The sequence below is a fragment of the Malaclemys terrapin genome, chromosome 2, assembly GCF_027887155.1.
Source record: "Malaclemys terrapin pileata isolate rMalTer1 chromosome 2, rMalTer1.hap1, whole genome shotgun sequence".
In the NCBI taxonomy this organism is placed as follows: domain Eukaryota; kingdom Metazoa; phylum Chordata; order Testudines; family Emydidae; genus Malaclemys; species Malaclemys terrapin.
In genome coordinates, this window is record NC_071506.1 from 232478572 (window position 1) to 232501843 (window position 23272).

General features: G+C 37.4%; 1 protein-coding gene across 2 annotated transcripts in view; it reads left to right on the plus strand.

The window, feature by feature from the left end:
- Nucleotides 1–23272, plus strand: part of AGMO (alkylglycerol monooxygenase) — a 268148-nt gene that overhangs the window by 111992 nt on the left and 132884 nt on the right. For both annotated transcript variants that reach the window (XM_054020288.1, XM_054020289.1), the window contains exons 6-10: nucleotides 16461–16527; nucleotides 18128–18193; nucleotides 18286–18365; nucleotides 19529–19663; nucleotides 20155–20271. In XM_054020288.1, coding sequence (XP_053876263.1) covers nucleotides 16461–16527; nucleotides 18128–18193; nucleotides 18286–18365; nucleotides 19529–19663; nucleotides 20155–20271 — 465 coding nt within the window. The remainder of the gene's footprint in view (nucleotides 1–16460; nucleotides 16528–18127; nucleotides 18194–18285; nucleotides 18366–19528; nucleotides 19664–20154; nucleotides 20272–23272) is intronic.

Genomic DNA, 23272 nt, shown 5'->3' on the forward strand with positions numbered 1-23272 from the left:
GACTATTGTCTCCTTCATTTATAACTATGATGATATTGTTAAGATGTTGCTGTAATTGCTGTGAACACGCACTATGGGCATGATCCTGCAAGGTGCTATTTCTGTGAGGCTTGGAGTGCTCTGAATTCTTCCTGACATTGGCCAGAGCTGAGGGAGCTCTATATGTCTACACTTGTCTGTGCTAGAGAACTTTGGTCTTGCAAAACCCTTATGATGCCAGTTACACCCACAGAATTACTACCAAACATGCAGAGATTCAGCCATTGTTGGTACTGCACTGAGCAAAGCTAAACATGGTGTCAGACTGTAGACTTGCAGTGCTAGTTTAGAGAACAAGGACAAGGGTGGCAGCTGAAACATTTCAGTTGGTTCTCCCGTTGCTATATTATAATGCTGTGCCTGTCTCTGGTTCCTCATCAAGAAACAAAAAGAGAAAAGTATTTTGTGTATTTTGAAAAACAAGAAACTTCACAGGAAAAACATTTAACAAACCATCCCCCCAAATAGAGAACAATTTGCTCTCTTTCTCAAGCACTGACACCCACATGTGTCAGTGCTCATTGTAATCTGTTCCTGGGTGACAGGACTACATTTGATTGGAGGAAGAGGCTTGACCTAGGAAGCCTCTGCAGAGACAATATGAAGGTGTGACAGCCACCTTTGTGTCTGACAAACTGGGGATTGAACAAGGGATCTCCAGAGCTGAAAGCATGAGCTGCTATGGCTTGAACTAAAAGTCCAGTGCTCTCCATGTGAGAGCAGATTTGTATCCTCTGAGGATCAGGCATGGAGTGGGGGGATCTGAAACACTCACACAGCAGGGGGTACAAAGGCAGAGTACTTGGGGCTACATGCACATATCTTCAACCAGAGCAGACACAATTGGAAGCAATATTGGATTATGCCAATGGGGCTGGCAGCCAATTATAAATAATTAGGAAGGAAATTGTAGCCAATAATTTGTTAAACTGTTTGTATTTTACCTGCTATATTGAATTATGTGACAACTGTAATAATAGACTTAACTAGTGATAAAATGTTAACTATTAGAGCTGATTTATTTTTACATTTTTGATTTTTTTTATATTTTATACATAATTTTCATGAATCTTCATGAAAAATTGTTGTTTTTTTACCCATTCTAACTATCTTACATAGAATATAATTATATGAGAAGATTTATTATATAGTATGAATTTAGGATCCGATACTGCAATAAGAACTCTATGAACAAACAGATGTGTCCTTGCAGAGCCCCATCTCATGGTTTTGCATCTGAATGCAGAGCCTAATGAGAGTACAGGCCTCTCATTACAAAGTTATTGTTTGCCAGCTATGATTCTATAAAGCACCTGCTGCAAGTAGCCATACTGGGAACTGTGGGATAAGTAATCCCCATGGAATTCTTCTGGAGTGGTTGGAAGGAGTCTGGTGGGTAGTCACATGTACACATAAAACTACAGGGTTAGTGTACTCTTAATATACCATTGTTGTTCCACCAGTGCAAATTGTAACATTTCAATTTTCCAATGTAGAGCACATCCCTATCAAGTAGGGTGACCAGACAGCAAATGTGAAAAATCCGGATGGGGGTGGGGAGTAATAGGTACCTATATAAGAAAAAGACCCCAAAATCGGGACTGTCCCTATAAAAACGGGACAACTGGTCACCCTACTATCAAGTCCAAAGTTTGCTTTTAGAGACATTACGCATAAATGTCTGCAAAGGCAGGATTAGGTCTTAAGTAGACACGCACAAAAATACTATGAAATCTTAATGTTAAAATTCTTGTTCATACATATTAGCTGTTTCTCCTTAAGAAAAACAAAATATGTCCTATCTGTTGATACTGTTTTGTTCCACTAATCTTTTGAAAGATTAGTTTAGGTTATGCACTAAATATTAGTACAGGTTGTGCACTAAAGACAAACAATTTCATCTTTAGTCAAAAAACAAAACTGAAATGATTTTCGAGTAATAGGAGAGAGGAAGGAAACTGACTTCTGATGGGAGGTTTTTTTTATAACTTACAAAGAATTAAATGTCTATTTTCAAATTCAGTAATTAAAAAAAAAATAGAGAAGAGATCCTTCTGCACTGAGACTTTTGTATGCCACGTTTCAGTCTGGAGCAAATGTTTATAGCTGAAGGACAAACTCCAACGCTTCCCCAAACTTGAACTTAGTGTTTCCATTATTACATCACCTGATAAATGAGGTTGCTGTCAACATCATCACTTTCAACTTTCTCCTTATCTGTAGTACTAGTTTCTGTCCAGCTTTCCCACCAGAAGAGCAAACAGGATCTATTTTATTTTAAATCACGCAGATCGTGTATTTCTGTGAAAACAGCATATAAAGTCCCGAGGGTTAAAAGTGTCCACTCTTTGCATCCCAACTGGACTAGCTCAGCCCCCCCGATTTCCTGTCCCTAGTCCTCCAACCTATTAGGTAGGCACTTATATTTGGCCTTTTATGTAAAATACCTATAGTTTTTTAAGCATTATAAATCTGAAGACTATATTAAACTGTTCAGCTAGTTACAATAAAAAAAACAACCCTCGTACCAAAATCATAATGGGCTGTTACAATGAATAAAGGATTCTTCCTGTTTATAAAGAAAGGGTGCAGGTGTTACAGTGACAGAAATTGAGGTAATTTTATTCAGATGTTGCTCTGTGACAGATGTGAACTATATATTTATATTCAATTGTGTATTTCCATTACAAGAATCTCTTTTCAGAGGGTTATCTCTATTGCAAGGTTAAATCACATATGCATGCTTGTCTGAAATGCTATCAGAAAGTCCCTAACGAAGCCCTTTGTAAATAGATAGATGGCACTCACATTCCTAGGATTCTGAAATAAATCTCATAATAGTGCATTTAAACCAGTATTCATTAACAGATGTTAAAGACAAATGCTGAAAGAATGAAAATACATTTTTGTAATGTTGAATAAGAATAGGTAAAATGAGTCAAGAAAAAAGAGGGCCCAATCTAGCTCCATTTAAGTCAATGGAGAAACTATTCAGTAAGATTAAGATTCATTCCTTAATGAATTGGTAGAAATGCCTATCCAATTAAACCATTCTCTCCTGAAATGAAGTGAGTAAAATGAAATTACCTTGGTCCAAAAGCATTAAAATGTAACTTTTAAATGTTTGTCCAACTACTAAGAGACAGAAATACTTTATTTCAGTTTATTTTCACAGGTGATTCAGAAGGTTCACATAAAACCATATCCTTCCATTATGCCTTTAATTGATCCAATAAATTAGTCCTGTTTATAACCTGACTGGAATGCAGAAGCTAGTTTCTGTGGGTTTAGCTGTAACTCCATGGATGTCAAATGGTATTTGAAAAGCAGCAACTGAACTAATCCCTGTTAATAGTAATTGTGGTGACACATTATTCTTTGCCTGTTTGATCTTTGACTTGCATTAGTTTCTGCTTAATTTGCTAATTTGGGGAAAGATTGTGAGTTGCTCCACACAGCCCAGCGTGGAAGTAAAATTGCCTAAGGCGTCTCTTAGTCCTCTGTGCTGTCTTCTTGCATCATTGGTCTGCATGAGGGGGAAATGAAAACTTACGGGGCCATTGCTACTGGCTTCAGGTGGGTGGAGAGAGACCCACGCATGGCAAGGGTCTTGACTCTGCCCTGTGCCGGCTGCCATGGAAGGGATGCAATCTGCTGCTGGTATTTGCCAGTTGTAAATAACAGAGAGAAGGTTAAGGGGTGACTTGATTACAGCCTGCAAGTATTTACATGGGGAACAAATATTTAATAATGGGCTCATCAGTCTAGCAGAGAAAGATCTAACACAATCCAATGGCTGGAAGTTGAAGCTAGACATATTTAGAATGGAAATAACAGTGAGAGTAATTAACCATTGGAACAATTTACCAAGGGTAGTGGTGGATTCTCCATCACTGACAATTTTTAAATCAAGATTGGATGTTTTTGTAAATGATGTAATGTAGGAATTATTTTGAGGAAGTTCTATGGCCTGTGTTATACAGGAGGCCAGACAAGATGATCATAGGAGTCCCTTCTGGCCATGGAATCTGTGAATCGATTGATGACTTCCTGCCTTGGAGCTGGGGGGGGGAGCAGGGAAGGAGTTGTGACTGTGTAAGACCCTTGCACACAAGCCCTCAGAGTGGCAGAAAAGTCTAGGGTTGTTCAACAATGATGATTAAAAATGTAATCATAGACTGATAGAAATTAGAAATGGACTTATCCGTTGAAAATGTTCTGTCAAAACTGTTTTTCACAGGAAATTTGACTAAACAATTTTATTTTGGCAAAAGTATTTGCTTTCTGTACAAAAGTTTGCCTTTTGTTGAAAAAATAAATACCTGAAAACTGAACTCTTTCAGCCCAAAACTGAAATATTGACATCAAAACACAAAATGTTTTGATTTGGAAATGCTGCTGTAGTGCCTCATGGGAGTTGTAATTGAGGTACCTCATGTCCCCATTGTCCCTGAAGGGCCACACCACCCAACTGGGCTATATCTCCTATGATGCACCATTGCCGGGGACTCCCATGAAGCACGACCTCTCCTCTCCAAGAGGGGAGACCATGGTGCTTTATGGGAAATGCAGTTCAGCCAGGGCTTGTAGAGGAGAATTGGAGCATGAAACACCTAAATTATAACTCCCATAAAGCATCATAGGGGCATTTCCAAATTGAAGTATTTTGTATTTTGCTGATATTTTCCAGTATGCAAATTTGTGCTGTAAAACTGAATTTTTTTCAGGTCATCTAGGCCACCTGCCTGGCACTGTAGCATTGTTCTCTACAGTATGTCTTCTAGTGCTTTTCTATTCTCCAGGGGCCAAATTGTAGCCGGTGTTTGCACCTATGAATACACCAAAAGAACTGCAGCCAGAGGGAATAGTTATGGTTCCCTTGAAATCTGCAATCGACTATTCCGTAGTATTTCTGCATGTGCTCTATTTGGGCAGAGAGGAGATGGTGTGCTAAAGCAGGGCCTGTAGGCATGTTCTGCATGTGCTAATGTGTATGCCTCCTGAGTAACTCCAGCCCCATGTCCCTTGCTGATTATTCTAGCTCTGAATAGTATATAACTTGTTTGAGTACAGGTGCCCAGCTGTGGTAAAATCCTGAAATTCTTGCATGGGTAAACTCTCATTTCAGTCTGAAATGAAAAGAAACTTGGCCCAGATTCAGGAATGCTTTCTGACAGTTCTAAATCCAAAATAAATTACAATATATGGTCAACAACCCCCCAGATCAAAGGTAAATACACACTGCTAGGTAAAGGAAGTACAATCTTACACCAAACAACCCAGTAGTTACCATGTAATTGCTGAAAGTTTGTGTGTGTGTGAGAGAGAGGTGTATGTTTAAGGCAAGCAGACATTGGTTATGATAACTCAGGAAACCTATCTGGGACACAGTTCTAATGGTCAACACATAAAAGAATCATAACATCTGACTTGGAAGTCAGCAATAGCATATGGAAAAACAGTAACAAAACATCGGATATTAGAAAAATTACTCATTTATTGATCCCTAGATCCCAGTCAATGTGATCACTTAAATATTTCTTTGTGAATTTTATTTTTCATATTTATACATTCCTTATCCACTGTAAAAAGAACAGGAGTACTTGTGGCACCTTAGAGACTAACAAATTTATTAGAGCATAAGCTTTCGTGGACTACAGCCCACTTCTTCGGATACATATAGAGTGGAATAAATATTGAGGAGATATATATATGCATCCGAAGAAGTGGGCCGTAGTCCACGAAAGCTTATGCTCTAATAAATTTGTTAGTCTCTAAGGTGCCACAAGTATTCCTATTCTTTTTGCAGATACAGACTAACACGGCTGCTACTCTGAAACTTATCCACTGTGTCTGTGATACTCCCACTGAAGTCAATGGAAATTTTATATGCAGAATGATTTCACGAACAGACATATATATAACTAATAATTCATATCTGAAGTATTGTTTTAAGTAATCAGTTTCTTAAAGGAATACTGTCACGTCAGATTGATCCAGAAATGCGTTTGCTAAATAAATAAATAAAAACAAATATTGCTTTGACAAAACATTAGGCTAACACAAATGTTTCCATTTAAAAAAAACTACTTCCTATGAAATAATAATAAAAATTCCCCAGTCATGTTTGCAATCCCAAAACTGAAGTTCCATGCTAATAGGTAAGAATCTGAGGGCATGAACTTGCAAAGGTTTATGCATGTGCCTTAGGGCTTGTTCACACATGGAGCTAGTCAGGAATAGCTATTGTACTTTTAATTCACACCCTTCCTTAATCCAAACTAACTTTCAAGTGTGGACAAGTCTTAACTCTATGCACTGTGGTTTGTCCCAGTGAAGTTAATGGTACTGCCGACAGTGAGTAAAGTTAAGCATGTGCATAAATCTTCACAGGTTCATGGCCTTCAAGTGGTATTGAATGAAACTGACTAAAAACAAAAGTGAAATTGCCTTGGCTGTTTTATTGTGTAAGTTGAGAAATATGCAAAATTCAAAAAGTAAGTACGACATAAACAGTGAAAAATAATCATAAGTAACAATGTGGGTGAGGTAATATCTGTGTAGCTTGAAAGCTTGTCTCTCTCAACAGCTGAAGTTGGTCCAATAAAAGATATTACCTCATTCATCTTGTCTTTCTAATATCCTGGGACCAACATAGTTACAACAACACTGCATACAATAATCTAAAGTGTTATTTGTAACAACATTTTAGATATCATTGTTAACTTGACAGTTTCCATCTTGTCACCTGAAAAGGCCACACATTTTAGTATTAGTAAGAGAATGATAAATTCCATGGATCAATCTGATAACTTTTGTGTAATTAAGATTGTATAAGAATAAAATTTAGCTACTAATGGGAAATATGAAGCCCCCTGCCTTCACTAGCAAGTGGTGAACAATTAGTAAAGAGAGCTCTCCTTCTTGTCTGGTCTCAGTAAGTTAGTTCCTTTAGCATGGGGGAAAGTCCCTGTTTCTCCACAATTCAAGACCTGGGACAAGAAAGTTCTGCAAATAGGGTGCCTAGTTCTGTTTGGTATGCTCAACAGAAACCAGTTATAGACAAAGAATGTCACTAAGATTGGAATAATTTAATGGTATCTGTCATTTAGAGCCTGAAAACATTGACATTATTATAGTTTGATGATTAAAATTGTATCTCTCTCATCCTTATTGATCCAAATGATTTAACTGGGCCTCTTATAAACACGCCACATCGCGCTGTAGTTGCTGTAAATATTTTGGAATTGTGTTGTTTTGTGCACTCTTTTAAAACATCAGGAAATTAGTTTAACAAACAAGTGCACATTAAACTAATTACCATTGTGACCTTGGTGCATGGATGGACCACACTGAGAATGCCACACTCAGGGCAGCTGCAAGAAATAGTGCAGACTGGTGGTTTATTCTATAATTAGATTCACCAAGCCAGTAACAAAAGAGATTCTGTAATATTACAGTGGTTAACAAGAAGCCAAATACAGTCTCCTTTAGGCATTCTAGCCATTGGCTCCCATCTAGGCAACCAAGTCTAATATAGTAAGAAGTTATTAAAACCCTATTCACCGTAAATCAAGTTTTTCCAATCCCGAAGTATCAAGCACATTACCCCCCAGGTCATGAACATTTCAGATCTTACCCAAATACACGCTTACAGCCAATCCTTAATACTAAATCTAAGCTTTATGAATAAAAGGGAAAAAAAAAAAGAAGAGTGTTCTAAATGGTTAAAAGATCAATATATATATAGATGACTTTCAGTGTTCATAGATCAGGGTTATTATTATTATTATTTATTATTAATGGAGATATCCCATCTCCTAGAACTGGAAGGGACCTTGAAAGGTCATCGAGTCCAGCCCCCTGCCTTCACTAGCAGGACCAAGTACTGATTTTGCCCCAGATCCCCAAGTGGCCCCCTCAAGGATTGAACTCACAACCCTGGGTTTAGCAGGCCAATGCTCAAACCACTGAGCTATCCCTCCCCTACTATCAGGTTATAGCAGTGATGTTATATCTGCTGGCTTGTAAAGTCTTTCTGGAATCAGTTCAATTGGTTAAATTCCAATAAGCAGTTCACGTGTAGAGTCTGTTAGAGTTTTTCCATAAGAGTTCCAGGATAACCCAGGTAACTACCTGAAGACCTCAGTCCTATGGCTTAGATCTTCCCTGTTAAAATTTAAACAGACCTAAGATGAAAGGATCAGGCCCGAGGCGTCTCTTTTATAGTTGAAGCAGGCTGGGCTCTGACAGGCCCCTCTACTACATGGGCTTTGATGAAAGTGAGTGGACAGTTTGTGATCTCTTTTCAATGGGCCATTCAAACTACCAAGATAGTTCACAGGTAATAATAATAATTAATTAATGGAGATATCCCATCTCCTAGAACTGGAAGGGACCTTGAAAGGTCATCGAGTCCAGCCCCCTGCCTTCACTAGCAGGACCAAGTACTGATTTTGCCCCAGATCCCCAAGTGGCCCCTTTAAGGATTGAACTCACACCCCATTTTGTGATTTTTTTCAACAAACTGGAAAAATGATAAAAATGGAAATTTATCATTTTTCAAACTACTAAAATTTATCAAGAACTGTTTTTTTTTGTTTTATTTATTTATTTCTTACTTTTCTCCTGCCCTCCCCCCTTCTCTCCCTTTTTGCTTTATCCAATTTGCTAATGGGAAAAAAGTAGGGGAAAAAAGGAAAAGAGGGGAAGTTAAAGGGGCAAAAAAGCCAGAGGAAGAAAAACTAGAACTAAAATTTATTTGGTTTTCAAAAAAACACATTTTTTTAACTTTGCAGCTTATGGTAGAAAAAAACAAAAACAATAGAAAACTAAAAAAGTTCCAAAGTCCCTGTGGCAAAACAACTGGAAATGTCCAACCAACTCTAATGAACGCCTTTTTTCAAAAACTGATTCTTGTTTTGAGCTGAATGAGAGTAAAGTTAGATTGACAATGTACAATGCAATTAATATGGGAACATATTTTCTTTTACCAGGGTTTGGAGTTTGGTCTCCTGAATTCAATACTTTTTTTTTTAATGACAGCAATAACCAGTGTAAGAGATAAGTGGGAAAGCAACAGGCTCTGTGCGGAAATCCTTACATCAATAAACACTAAATTCAGCACTATAATGTTATATTAATTTTCCATAAAGAGACCTCTGTGAAGTGGAGGGGCCCCATTAACATCTGGGTGCTTTTCATCTTCCTTTTGGTTACTGTACTATCAGGTGATTCGGGGGAATGAAGCCTGGGTCATTGAGAGTAATAAAATGTGTGTGCTTCTTATCGTGTACAAAAATTATGCAGTCAATGAAGGAAGTGTAATAATAATAAGTCATAACTATCAGACAAATTCTGAGAAGTGTTGAGCACCTGTCAATCACATTACGCTGAATGGTGTTGCAAATGCTCAGCTCCTTACAAAATCTGCCACGTTCACTTACAGGGGCCAAGAATTTCAAAAGTGACTGGGGATTTTGGTACTCTCAGTTTTCAGGTGCCCAACTTGAGGAACCTTAGAGGGCCCTGACTTTCAGAGGAACAGTTTCTGAAAATCCAGTTTCTTTACAGCGTCTCCATCTGGTCACCCAAAAACTGAGACCCCCAAAATCATTAGTGACTTTCAAAAAGCTTTCCCATGGTGTCCATCTCCAAAAGGCTTTTTAGATGCCTGGCCAAATATAACTAACACCATTACTTAATGAAAATGGCATCACATCTCAATAAATCCTGGATGCAACAAAACAAATCCCCAGTAACCCATTTCCCAGGATATGATAAATAAAACAACCATCTGTCCACATAAAACTGTGAAAGTAACTAAAAAGACATTGCTTTTCCACTGCAAGTATACTATATAAAGATTTACTGCTGTTGTGGCTACAACAGATATACCATGGGAGAGAAAGGTAGAGGGCCAAGTCCTTGCCAGAAAAACTCCACCTTCTGTCCTCTTGATATAGTTTTATGAGACAATCTTAGTTCTTGCCATGAGACACAAGATAGCAGATAGTCCTTCAAGGAGACTGTGCTTATATTAGTTAGGGGTTTAAGTCCAAATAAGGACCTTAAAGGCACTCCCTTTATAATGGGCTGCCAGTGCAAGTCCCAGATTATACTGTGCCACACAGAAATACAAAGTGCAAAGGACTGCACTTTAGTTAGGTTGGAACCTTAGTCTGATGTGGGCGTTTTTAATCTGTGTCAGAGGTGTCTAGAGCACCTAATCATATTGGAAGGAAACACTTTCTTGAGTGTACATAAAGCCAATAAGTACGTCTTTCACATTTCACGTGATGTGTTCATTAAGCTGAGGAGGGGTAGTACTGAAAAAGTGACTGTTCCCATGTGCTCGCTCTCTCCCTTAGTTGCTCCACTTAAAATGACCAATTCATGTAGGTTTTCTGTCATTTTAGTTGGTTATATTGATTGAAATAACACACACACACTTACATGCTCATCTGCCCTTAAGAGAAGGCTGGATTAGTCATTTTTTTCCAAAGAGAAGTAGAATCCCCTATTGAAAGTGTTAACTGAAATATTCACATCAGATGCCAACTTGATTCAAACCTTGACCTCCTGGTTGAGAGGTAAAACAACTATGAGTGACAACAATCTGCCTTCAAGATAATTTATTATAAACACATTTCTGAAGCCTGTGTGTTTATTATATAAACATACCCTAAGCCTGACTATCCATTAAAGCTAGGCTTTCACCTCCTTCTACAATACAGATTTATCAGAAATTCACCCCCTATGAAACTCTTTATGATCCCAACAGGCCTGATTCCTTCAGCTTGTTTTATTTCCAAACTATAAATATTGTTTTTTCACTCCTCAGTGTGGAAATTTGGCTACCTCCATATTACATGCTTACTGGAGTAGAAAACTGCCTAATCAGATAGGAAAACAGTTGGCGGTGTATAAATCAGGGTTTGCCGAGGATTTCAAAGTGTGAAACTGGGCAGACGAGCGCATATCCTAGGAGTTCTGCCTTTCCCTAGCTTCCCTGTAGAGATTTCACATGGCAAATATGGTCACGAAGGCCATCTGTATAAATACATGGGTGTGTTGTCTTGAATTAACACAACAGTGTTAGTGGGGAATGCAATTATTTTTTTTTATTTTAACGTTTCCTCACCAGATGGTCTCAAATGTAAATTCATCTACAAATAATAATCCTGATCATCTTGATTTTGGTGAGGAAATTGCTAGTAATAAGTGCTTGAGTACCAGTTAGCCCAGCAAATGAGCTAATCCTAGGTTCAAATTCATCCATGGTGTAATTTCCCTGACAGCAGTGGCATTGAACCAAAGATGAATTTGACCCCTTCTGTCTGTAGGTCAGTAATGCTGGGGTAATTGAACCATCACTGAGTTATAAGCACTCTCTCCTAGACTTACGGTGAAAATTCCCTTTCTTCACAAATGGTTTTACTGTAACATTGCCTGTTTTACTCAGTCTACATTTTTTTTTTCTAACATTCAGGTCGAAATAGAGCTGAAATAAAGATTCATGTTGTAGTGGTGACAGGAGGAGTTGTTACACAAGATGTAAAGTTTCCCTTGGATTTCATGTCACGATTTTTTCTCATTATTTAAACAAGAACTGCATTGAAGTGGTGCAGGTACCAGGCAATAAAGATTTCCCTTGGTGCTGACAAACCTTGAGACCGCAAATGGAGGTGCTTACATGCCACAAGAGAGGTTGCTGCATTTATGTTCTTTTCCTCCACTCTAGGTTTTGCTGTCACAAAGGAAACATCTTTATATAAATATGTTCCTATATAAAAATTATATATTTCCAGTTATATACCATAGCTTTATTTCACTGCCAATACATTTTGATTAATAATACATGGAAGGACTTTCTGAGGATACAGCTTGGAACCTGTCAAGTGTATTAAACTGGTGTTGGGGAATTACTTTAAAATATTTTAATTGTAATTCTATTACATTGTGTAGCACTAGCTAAGCACAATAACGGAGAGGTACTCTGTTAAAAAGAAATCAGATGCAGAATACATGTTTTGTGAAGAATTCTGAATGGAGCTTTTGTAAGTGGCACATTTAAGATACCTGTGCATTTGGCTCATAAGCAGGTTATTTCTAAAGTCTATTTGCAAGAGGACTGTCAAACGAGACTTTTCTGTGGCTGTGGGTTTTTAAAAAACAAACAAAGTAACAAGCAAAATGAACTTTTATTGGAATCCTGCAGTTCATCTATGGGTCGCTGATAGGGGAATTGAGGTGCACATGGTGTGCTAATTCAGGGAAGAAAAATTGTAGACAGGACTTGATTTAGAACAGTAGGTGGTTGTGTATAGAAGGCAAACACAGGCATAAGAAAACAGCCATTTTGTTCAAAATAGGGATGAGGTCACAGTTGGACAACATATTGGACTTTATTTAACATATTAGTAGCTATTGTTTTGCTGCATTTCCAAAGTAGCTGCAAAAGGTTGTTGCAGAGAACAGGCTTGCTTTATATATACACCCTTACGTGTGAACTGGCATGTTTTATATATACTCACTAACACTTAGATACACTCTCCCACACACATGCGTGTGCACACACTTTCTCTCCCCCATATACTACATCCTTAAGTTTCTTTTTAGTATCATCTAATCTTTTGACACTTAGAAATTATGAATTTTCAAAGGCAGAGATCAAAGACCAAAAAAATTGCTTGTGCTGCATCCATCCTTTTTCCTTACAAATGTTTTTTTTTTTTTAAAGTTCTTTCATGGAAAAACATTTTCCTTTTAAATAAAATGAAATTTTGGGGCAAATTCTAGTTGTCTCGTTTATGACTGATAGAGCAGATTGAAAAATTAAAATCTATTTTCACAAAAAAATTCCAAATTTTTCAAAGTGTTTGAAAGCGACCACTTAAAAAAAGTAAGTCTTTAAATAAAAAACTTAAATGTTATTGAAATCTTTTAGAGAGACAAGGTGGAAGAGGTCATATCTTTTATTGGACCAACTTCTGTTGGTGAGAGAGACAAGCTTTAGAGTTTACACACCGCTCTTCTTCAGCTCTGTGTAAGCTCGAAAGCTTGTCTCTCTCACCAACAGAAGGTAGTCCAATAAAAGATATTACCTCACCCACCTTGTCTCCCTAATAGCCTGGGACCAATATGGCTACAACAATATTGAAATCTTTTGTTTACTGAAAATCCTATTTATGGTAAATGAAAAAAATTGATAATCATTACAGTAACACTTTAAATTCAAAAATATAAATAAATTTGAACATCTTTGAATGATGTTTTTTGTGAAAAAAACAAGACTGTGGCAATTTTTGTGTGTGAAAAAAATTATTTTAAAAGGCCATTTTTGAAAAAAAAGTATTTAAAGTTTCAGCCAACTCTAGTGATTGGGATAGAGCAACAGTTTTACCTTTACAGCGGGGTAGAGCCATAACACGAGCACAAGGGATTATTGCCACTGGTATTAGCAATAGCAATCAGTGTCTTACAAGGGGCATAACTGTACAGAATCAAGATGTGGCAATATGTCTGTGCTAGAAGCTGAAGGTTTTGCTAAAGAGACATTACACTACCCCTGTTGTACAGGTGAAGTAACTGTTACTGGTTCACATATTCCTCCTTTCGTGTTTGTCGCCTGCTTCATTTTCGAGGAGATCATTATAACTTGATGTGTTCATGTTTAAGATTGGTGGACGTTTATTCATGTAAAGTTAAATCCTTTTATCCTCACTGAAGTGAAACTCTCCTTGACCTCATTTGGTGAAGCAGGAGGCAGATCCTCAGACTGTGTAAATTATCAAAGCTCTATAACTAAACAGTTTACTCCACCCAAGGATCTGCCCCTGGGAGTTTTGCCTGAGTAAGGATGGCAAGATTTGACTCTTAGAATCCGATTCAGCAAAAATGTCTGGCTTCTTTGCCATGCACGACTACAGGAACCTTGAAAAATGAGCTTTCCAGATGTGTGTTTTTCCGCTGGAATAGAGCCCTATATAGTGTACATGAGGATAATATTTATAAAGTAATTGTAATTTTATTATGTAGTAAGAATTCTTACTATTAAAAAGAGGTAGAAATACCACTTAAAGCAAATTAAGTTTCTAAAATTAGTGTAGTTTTGCTTCTAGATATTAGGTGAAAATGTATTTTTCATTGTATCTTGGCAGAAACTTGGGTTTATGTTTTGCTACTTTCAACATGTCAGACATTTGTTAGGTCGGGGTCTGCAAATCTTCCAAGAGCTTTTCAGGTTGAAAATAGAACACTTGTGATTGCAATCTTAGAGAATATTTTCATCAGTGTGTCACTACTGTTTCTCTGCAGTAGAGGTGAGTGTGGTTGAGTAATAAATTGAAGAATGGTACTCTAAAGCATTAACAATGCAAACTTGCAAATGTCATTGCTCAAGAAAGACTGTTCTACAGCTTAGGGTTATTATCATGAGAGATTGCATTTTCCAAAGAAAATACTCTCATTAACATTAGTCAAATGTATTTATTTAAAATGTTACTCATATTCCTGAGATTCCCTGGGAGAGAGAAGACATGGAGTGTTACTTCAGCACACTTAGGTACAGTTCAACCTTTCAGAGGATAAATTTTATTAGCAATTTTTGTGTACAGATTTAATCAATTGGACATTAAAAACTGTGAAGGTATCTGCGTTATCAATGACTTGTTATAACCTACCTGTAGACTGAGAGTTGAAATCACAAACCCATTGCATTGTGCTCCCCACTTCAGTACTCTAAGTTTGGCTTAAAAAATGTATATTTAAATATTTAGTTAAAATCATATTGAAACTAAGGGGGTCATAGTTAGGTGTGGTCTAGTAGATAAATTGCTTATCTTTCAGGTGTTGGACTGAAGTGCAAGCCAGTTCTTTGACTCAGATTATATTAATTTAGTGGTCAGATCTCACATTATGTGAGCAAATCCCACTGTTTCAAACTATGTGAGTCACATAGTTTGAAACAGTGGGATTTGCTGCTTGAGAGAGGATGGAAATAGAGCTAGCCTGAATGATTAATTGTTTCTCACCCTTAGGTGGTCTTTTCAGGCTTGAAATTATTTGGAGACAGCATTTGGAAATTCAAATGTGCCTGCTTATATTGTCCTTGGCTTGTGAATATAAAATAATAAAAAACTCTTTAGTATTCCAGCCTTCATATGCAGAACTTCCCCTCACAACTCCGGGGGGTGGGGAGGGGGAGGCTGTGACAGATAAAAAACAGTAAAGTTAGAGTGTTCTTCACCTGAACCAATCTGCCAGTTTCCACACTGCTTTAATTTTGGCTGTATACCACACCCAATCTATTCATTGGCCAACAGCAGTTTTTGTTGGTGTTTATTTTTACACCACATATTCAGCCAGGGAGAGGCAAATAAGTATAAAATGATTCTCTTCTTCCCATGTGGACATTCTCCTGATGGAGGATGAAATTTGTCCTCAAAAGCTTTAGTTGATGCATTTTGAGCAGAATTTTGTCTTCACTTACACAGGTGCAGTGGCTGTAAGCAGAATTGGGGTGCCCTTCAAGTTTAAGGGGCTGATCCTGTAACCTTACATGCAAACCTTACCCAGTTAGACCCATTGAAATGAGGGTATCTACTCTCATGGGCAATGACTGCCTGCCTCCCTATCTTATCTGGATTCTATCATCTCCATCATTTTGAAGATATTACAGAGCACCGATTGTTGTAGTGTTTAAGCATGAAATACAGTAATTAGGTTCACACAGAAAACATCCATAAAGGATGACATGACAGATTCTGCTCTTCACATTTCCTAGGTTCTAGGAAGCTTTACTTGGCGGGTTTGGGGTTTTTTTGCTAATGGTGAGTAATCACAATGTCAAATGATCAGTCATGGAAAACAGGTATTATTTTGGAATGTGCTCTGAAGATTGATACATTCTCCTCAGATGATGAGTAGGTTTACTTACGGGAGTGAGCGTTTCTGGAAAGGGCTCTAATGGAGGTGATTTTGCAGCCTAGACTACGTTTAGTCTCTGAGGGGCTCTGGTGACAAAGGCTATATGAACAGGTAGCAAATGTATGAATAGAGCCCTATGGAAATATGAGCAATGTAATAAAATTTAAATAGGCCAGCAATTTATTTTATATATTAAATGATTAAGCATAGAAAACAATCCCAATTGTAGTTTGCATTATGGTGCTTTTACTATACACAAGTTTCATAAAAATTCCTATTATGTAGTAGTTGACAATAGAATATAACAGTTTTAGTAAGTTATGTTAACTTGTACAGTGTTCCTTTATGTAAAAACCTTCCCAGATGCAGTTCTCTTTGTAAGGGAAAATTAGCTTCCTTATGTGTCTCCCCTCTGCCAATGTTTCCTCCTCTATTTGCTTGATTTTACACAGTCCATGCCAATTTATTTACAAGGATAATTTTGTTTAAAGGTAGTTAACACCCTTGGACCTCTGGAGCTGATTCTTAATACTCCCAGTCACCACAGAGTTCACCATGGTAAGCAATACCAGGTTGTCTGATTTTCCATTGTTTGTTTTCTAACTGTCATTATTTATATTATATTTAAAATGTACAGAAAGGAGGAAATGCGACTGGTGTTTTTTAAAAAAAACATTATAGGGAGAACAGTAATAATCACTCTAAAGTTTCATAAGGACTTTTATTAAAACCTTTTATCAGTGAGTTATAACTTCAAAACATTTACGTGTCAGACTGACATTTTTCAGATTGGTTTCTGTCCAAATGTGAATTACTGTGGACAGTTTGTGCAAAACAATTCAGCATTTGTGAATATGAGAAGTGTGATGGGAATAGCAAATCCTTCTCTCTCCATTGTTAAAAATAAATAAATATGGTAACCCATTTTCAACTGTTCTTGCACCTTAAAGTCAAACACTCAATATCAGCATAGAATTGGCCCGGTTTTAGAAGAACTGCATTTGGCTGTTCCAGTTTTCATTCTATTGCATTATTGAAAAGCCCATTTTACACATGTTCAATACAACTGATATTACTTTTTTGATAATTTTCAGCAATATTCAGAGTAAGGGTAGGCTGTAGTGTACATATGTGATTGGTTAATTTAATGGCATATTAAAGAGTGTTGGGAAATGTGCAGTGAATGAAGCGGGGCTACAGAGGTGCCCCTGGCTCATCCACTGGGCAACTTGCAAGGCTCATTCACTGAGTATCTTGTAAAGAGCAGAGATAATAAGTAGAACAATTAACAGGGAGATGGAGAAACTTAATATACTAATTTGAACCACGCTCAAATATAGCTAAATGTACAGCGGATGTTGTAGCTATTTATTATAGCCATGTGTTAAGTGTTTATGGCACTGTACAGATATTTAAAAGGGTGGGTTCTGTAAGTGTCCAATCCTGCAAATTTGCATAAGTATTGACAGTCCAAATTGTGGTCTCATAAATCCCTGAGTCTAATCAGGTTTACACAAGTGATGCACAGGTTTAACTCCATTGACTTCACCAGAGTAATCCAGTTGGGGTAATTGAGGGCAGAATTTAGCTCATTGACTTTAATGGGACTACTTGCACATGCAGAAAACTTAAAGATGTGGAGCCCTGTACTAGATAGAGAGATTGATCCTGCTCACAATTAAGTCATTAGCAGAGCTCCTCATGATTTAAGTGGGTGGCGAGATCAGGCCTATAATATAGGAGGTGTACAGGAGGCAACAGGAAGTCATTCATGAGATCATTGTACATATTTTGTGTATATTTGGCATATATCTTGTTAGCTACAATGTGGATTATTTTTGGTGATTTTTCTGTTTGTTTGTTTGTTTTTTAACTTTTGTATGTACATACATGTTGGGTTAAATCCACCCCAGGCATAATTCCATTGACTTCAGGTAAGTTGCAATAATGATGAATATGTTTTTACCCTGAGCTATATTTTAGTAGTCAGATGTAAGGCATTAGAAAAGTTATAGCTGGTTAACAGTGGAAGGTTAGCCACCTCCTATCTCGGTTAGTAGGTAAGAAAATCAGACTTACAATAGAGATTCACTACTTCAGTTGAAGTTTGTAGAATTCACAGATTTTTCCTAATTACACTGAATATTTTTTTTTATAGGCAGAAATCCTTACTGCATTGACAAAAATTATGGTGGTACCCTCATTATTTGGGACAGAATTTTTGGTAAGTGAAATAAATTGCTGTTGCTAATGTTAATTAATGTTGCAAATAGGAAGTTTTATGCTCTTAAGCTTGATTATTTTTCCTCCTTCCAGGAACATTTGTAGCAGAAAATGATAAAGTTATATATGGCCTAACACACCCAATAAATACATTTGAACCTTTCAAGGTCCAGGTAATGTATTTTTTCTTATTAAACTTATATATTTTAACATGAACTTATATTCAAAAGAAATGTACATTTTTGAGAGACTGGAGGCAAACTATACTGTACTATAGATTGTTTTGTAATTATTTGAGGTGTTTACTGTAACTCTGGCACATGTCAGTGGTTTAAACCATTTCATATAAACCACCATATAAAATATTTCTGCAAATCTCAATTATTATCTTATCATTTCTCGCTGTAGTATATTTCAGTGTTCTCATAAGGATGAAGGGTTCAGCTGTACACACTGGTGGTGAAAATGCAATGGGTGAAAATTATTCATGTTGTGACACCACTGAAATCAGTGGATTTACGAAAGGGATGAGTTATGTTCATGTAATGATTAGTCTTTTGCCCTGCTAAGTTAGGATAACATTCTTTATGAGCAGGTGGTAGAAATACAAAGTGTATTTTATTTGTTACATATATCTGCTCTAAATATTGCTCTTTTAGAAGCAATTCCCCAGTCTGATGTCTTATATAATTTGTTTTTAACACATCTATTTATTACCTTTGACATTCAGGGTATCCCAGAATGATTTATTAAACAATGAATTAATGGTACTGTTGGCAGTAAATGCAGCAGCCAACATGCGCTCAATAAAAGCTGAGATACAGTTTGAACATCGGAATCTGTTTAATTGAGGAAGATTGTTGGCTAAGGGATGACAATTAACCTTGCCTCTTTTCACAAAACCCAAAAGGTTGTTTACCTTGCACTTATTTCAAATCTCATTTCAAAGATAACGGGGATGCACAGGATGAGAATCAGAACAGAATCTGGTCCAGTGTCTCTAACACTGCAGTTCCCCTTATGACTGTATGACAGTCTGATCCCTGAGCCTGGGTCCTGCTGTGGAATTTAAACCCATGTGCTGGCCCAGAAAAGTGTGTTCTACCAACAAATTAGTCTGATACTTGATGTGAAACATGGGGATTTCTGAGTGGCATTTAGACCTAGAAATAGTTACACGCAGAAGGTTCCATTCAGAACTGTTAGCATTTTCACTGGAATTTTGAGTTCTCAGAACCTCTGAATATCAGTCCCTTGGTAAAGCAGGGTAAGGTAAATGTTTTGCTAAATTGCTATTTTTAATAATAAATATGGACAATTACTTATGTCTTCACAGTTATGTCACTTGGCTTATATATGGAGCACATTTTGGGCCACACCTGGATTCAGTAATAAACTCTCTGTAATATTCAAAGGCCCAGGTTGGGGACCAGGAAAACCTAGACTCGGCCTTCCTGAGGAAATCCCAGTGGTAAATTGAATATATAGCAGGCTTTCAGTTGCATATAATTTACTTGCCCTATTAGTGTTATTGGATCAAGGTTAAAAACTCTACTTGTACCATCTTAAATTAGCAGTATTAAAGAAGAGGGAAATGAAACAGAGACTTAATGAAATGGAAGTTTTAGCTGTGTTTTCCCTTTATATTTGAGTAAAAGAGTAGACACATATAGACTTTTATACTTCAAAGATCTTTTCATTCATTTGAGAGAGATTTTCAAATGCTTTGCATAAAGTAGCACTTAAAAAAACCTTTATTTTAATCTATTTCTCACAATAGATATGTATATATTTTGATAACAGCACTCTTCTACCTTTCTTCCCCATATTCCTAAGTGACTAGTCACGTGCCATTAAATATGACCCTTAGTCACTTGGTATTTGCAATTAACATAGGTACTAAAGGATAACATGATGAAATAGATTACTAATGAAGACTATTATCTATTTTGATGCATGTAGATCACTGGAAAAGAGGTTCCATTCAATCCCAGATTGCCAATATATCTTTCTGTCTATGCAGTAGTACATTTTGCCTTGATGCTGGGCTTTTATGTGGACCTGTTTGAGACCCAGGCTGTAAGTAATTCACACTTTTAGTGAAATGAAGTGTTTGATGTTAGCAAAAAAAATCTGGTGTGAGATGTTTTTAATATTAAAATTGAAGTAATAAAACAGATTCTGTAAGGGCCTGATTCTATTCTCACTTATGTTGCTATAGTCGTGGTAACTCCACTGAAGGGGGAGGGATAGCTCAGTGGTTTGAGCATTGCCTTTCTAAACCCAAGGTTGTGAGTTGAATTCTTGAGGGGGCCACTGAGGGATATGGGGCAAAAATCAGTACTTGGTCCTGCTAGTGAAGGCCGGGTGGGGGCTGGACTCGATGACCTTTCAGGGTCCCTTCCAGTTCTGTGAGATTGGTATATCTTCATATATTATTTTTAAAGTTAATAGAATTGTACCAGTTTAAAACCAGTGCAACAGAGATTGGAATCATGCCTAAGAAATGTGTCTATGATGATGAAACTAAAATATACTTTATGGCAAGGCACCTTCTCAGTCTCACCAGCCTCAGCTGTTTTTAGCCTTGGCAAGACGGGCTTGGGGTAAAACAGTCCCTCTTGGCTGCACAGGGGCAGTCTGTCCTTCTCTCAACCAGTCTTTTCGGCTTGTTTTTCTCCCTTATGGGAGGGAATGTAGCTCCCCCTCCTGGTGAGGCTTGCTGTTTTGCTGCTCCTCGCCTACTGGCAGCTTGACTCTTCCCCTCTCCCCCCCGCCTCCTGGGAGGGTTTAAAAAGGTCTCAGGCAGCCCTTAGTTGGAATCAGCTGATCCTAATTGACCTCAGGTAACTCTCTCTCAGCTGACCCTAATTGATCTCTGGTAACCCCTTCTCAGCTGAACCTGATTGACCTGTAGCCACCCCTCCCCAGTTGATAGGGAGGAGGGCCTTTAACCTTCTGGGACTGTTTTCTACCCCACCCTTACAGCTGTCTGTCGTGAGTTTATCACAACTCTATAATATGAACGATATTTTTCTCCTTCACAAACAAATTAGGGATTAAAATCTTCAGATTTTAGCATTGTTACATAGTTATATAAATGCATAAAGTTTAGGATAATTCAAGTAAAAAGGTAGAACGAAGCCAATTTATTGGAATTACAGATAAAAGAATTAATATCAACATTTTCAAAAATGAATTTGGGTGCTTGAGTTTCTGGTTGCCCAATGGTAAAAACTTAGAGGCCTGATTTTTTTAGAGGATAAGTGCTGGGCACTTTCTAAAAATCAGTCCTTATTGAAATGTCTGAAGTTGGGCACCCAAAAATGTAGGCTTCCAAAATCAGTAGTCTCTTTCAAAAAATCTTGGTCAAAATATTTGTGTTGGTTCTCTGGTTCGAATGCTCCTTCTCCAGTCCATGACATGTAGGGCAGGAAGATGGTCTGAAACTGCAACAATGAGTTGGGGCCTGCATGGTGGCAAGCTATAAGGTATGATCCCATGGCACCATATGCCTCCCAAAGCCATTCAGTACCAAATAGTTAAAGTCTGAAGAGCACACAAAATACAGATTGTGCCATTCTGGTGGGAGAGGAGTTAAAGAAGAACTATTTTACACAGCATCCCTGCATAATTTAAGTGAAAAAAAGTTAACTCTGCTTGAACTGTGACCTCACCAGAAAGTCATGTGTGTCTCCATGGTTTGTGGAGCCAAAGGTAATACAGTGCACGGCTGTGGTGCAATTTCTGAGGGCATGGGCTAGAGCTACAGTGCATATGAGAGAGCTAGTGTCATGTATTGTGGATCTCCAGGCAATGAATGGTTTTCAGGCCATGTCCCCTGCCACCAGTAAATCTGATTGATCTAGGTATGCATACAGTGGATCTTTGCAGCAGCAAGAGCTATAGTGTATTGCACATGAATTTCTCCCAGTTTTGTTTTTTTTTCCCCTCAGGTTGGGGGAATATGTGGCCCCAATTATTTTTTGTACTATCATTTACAACTGCAGCTGTTTAAGAAGTGCTGTCAAAGGATTAAAGGAAGTTTAAATAAAACTCTAAGTCCTTTAACATTATTCTTTCAAATTCTCCACAATTTCACAAATGAACCATCCTGAAGCTTCACTGTTGTAAATTTAAAGTTGCAAAATGAGCAGAAAATGACCTGCATAAAACATGAGGTAATGGGGTAATAGAGAAAACAGGAAGAGAAGTGCCCATACTTCAGGAAATAAATGCCAAAGAAGTTGAAGAAAGCAGTGCTGGACAGAAGACCAAGTTCCTGGATCTTTTTAAAAATACAGAGGGGAAACTGTCCCAAGAAGAGAGCAGATATATGAATAACGTAACTTGGCAAATTCTTCATTTAGTATCAGTTTTCCTGTACATTGAGTTATGAAATGGTTGTAGACAAAACTGGAACTTTCTGCTTGGCTACAAATTATGCCATAACCATGGCATAGCTCCATAAATGGAAAGAGCTAACTGTTTTCCTAATTTTGGGGGGAATAAGTTCCATTTCATAATAGCAATAAGACACTCGAGCAGCACACAGTTATTACATTCCTCATGTGGTTAGAGTCACTCAGTCTCTGGTTTCATGTCCTTCAAAAGTGTTAAGTTTTTCCATACACAAAGAGCAGCCATATACCTTCAGTAGGAATGACCTTTAATTTAACTTAAGAAAACAGCAAAACAAGAAAAAACAAATTATAAATTTTCTGCAAGAGAGAGCACATTGTCTTTCTTTTCTCCATAGCAGTCTGCACAACATTCTGAGAATAAAAGTTACTGCTGAGCTCTGCACACCAAGGTCTGAGCGAAAGTTCACTGAAGGCAATGGGCTTTGGATTAGTCCCAGAGAAAATGCTGGAAATGTAAAACTGCAGTACATTAAAAACAAAAGTCATCAGTTTCATAACTGCATCTACTACAAAAATCACTCAAAGTGTATTTTAATCAACACTTGCTGGAATGTCTTATTGCTGATTGATACTATAGCACATGTTAATATGCGTACTTTTGTTAGATTGTTAGTACATGAGCAGTTTTGATGAGACCAAGAGAAAAGATAAGATAA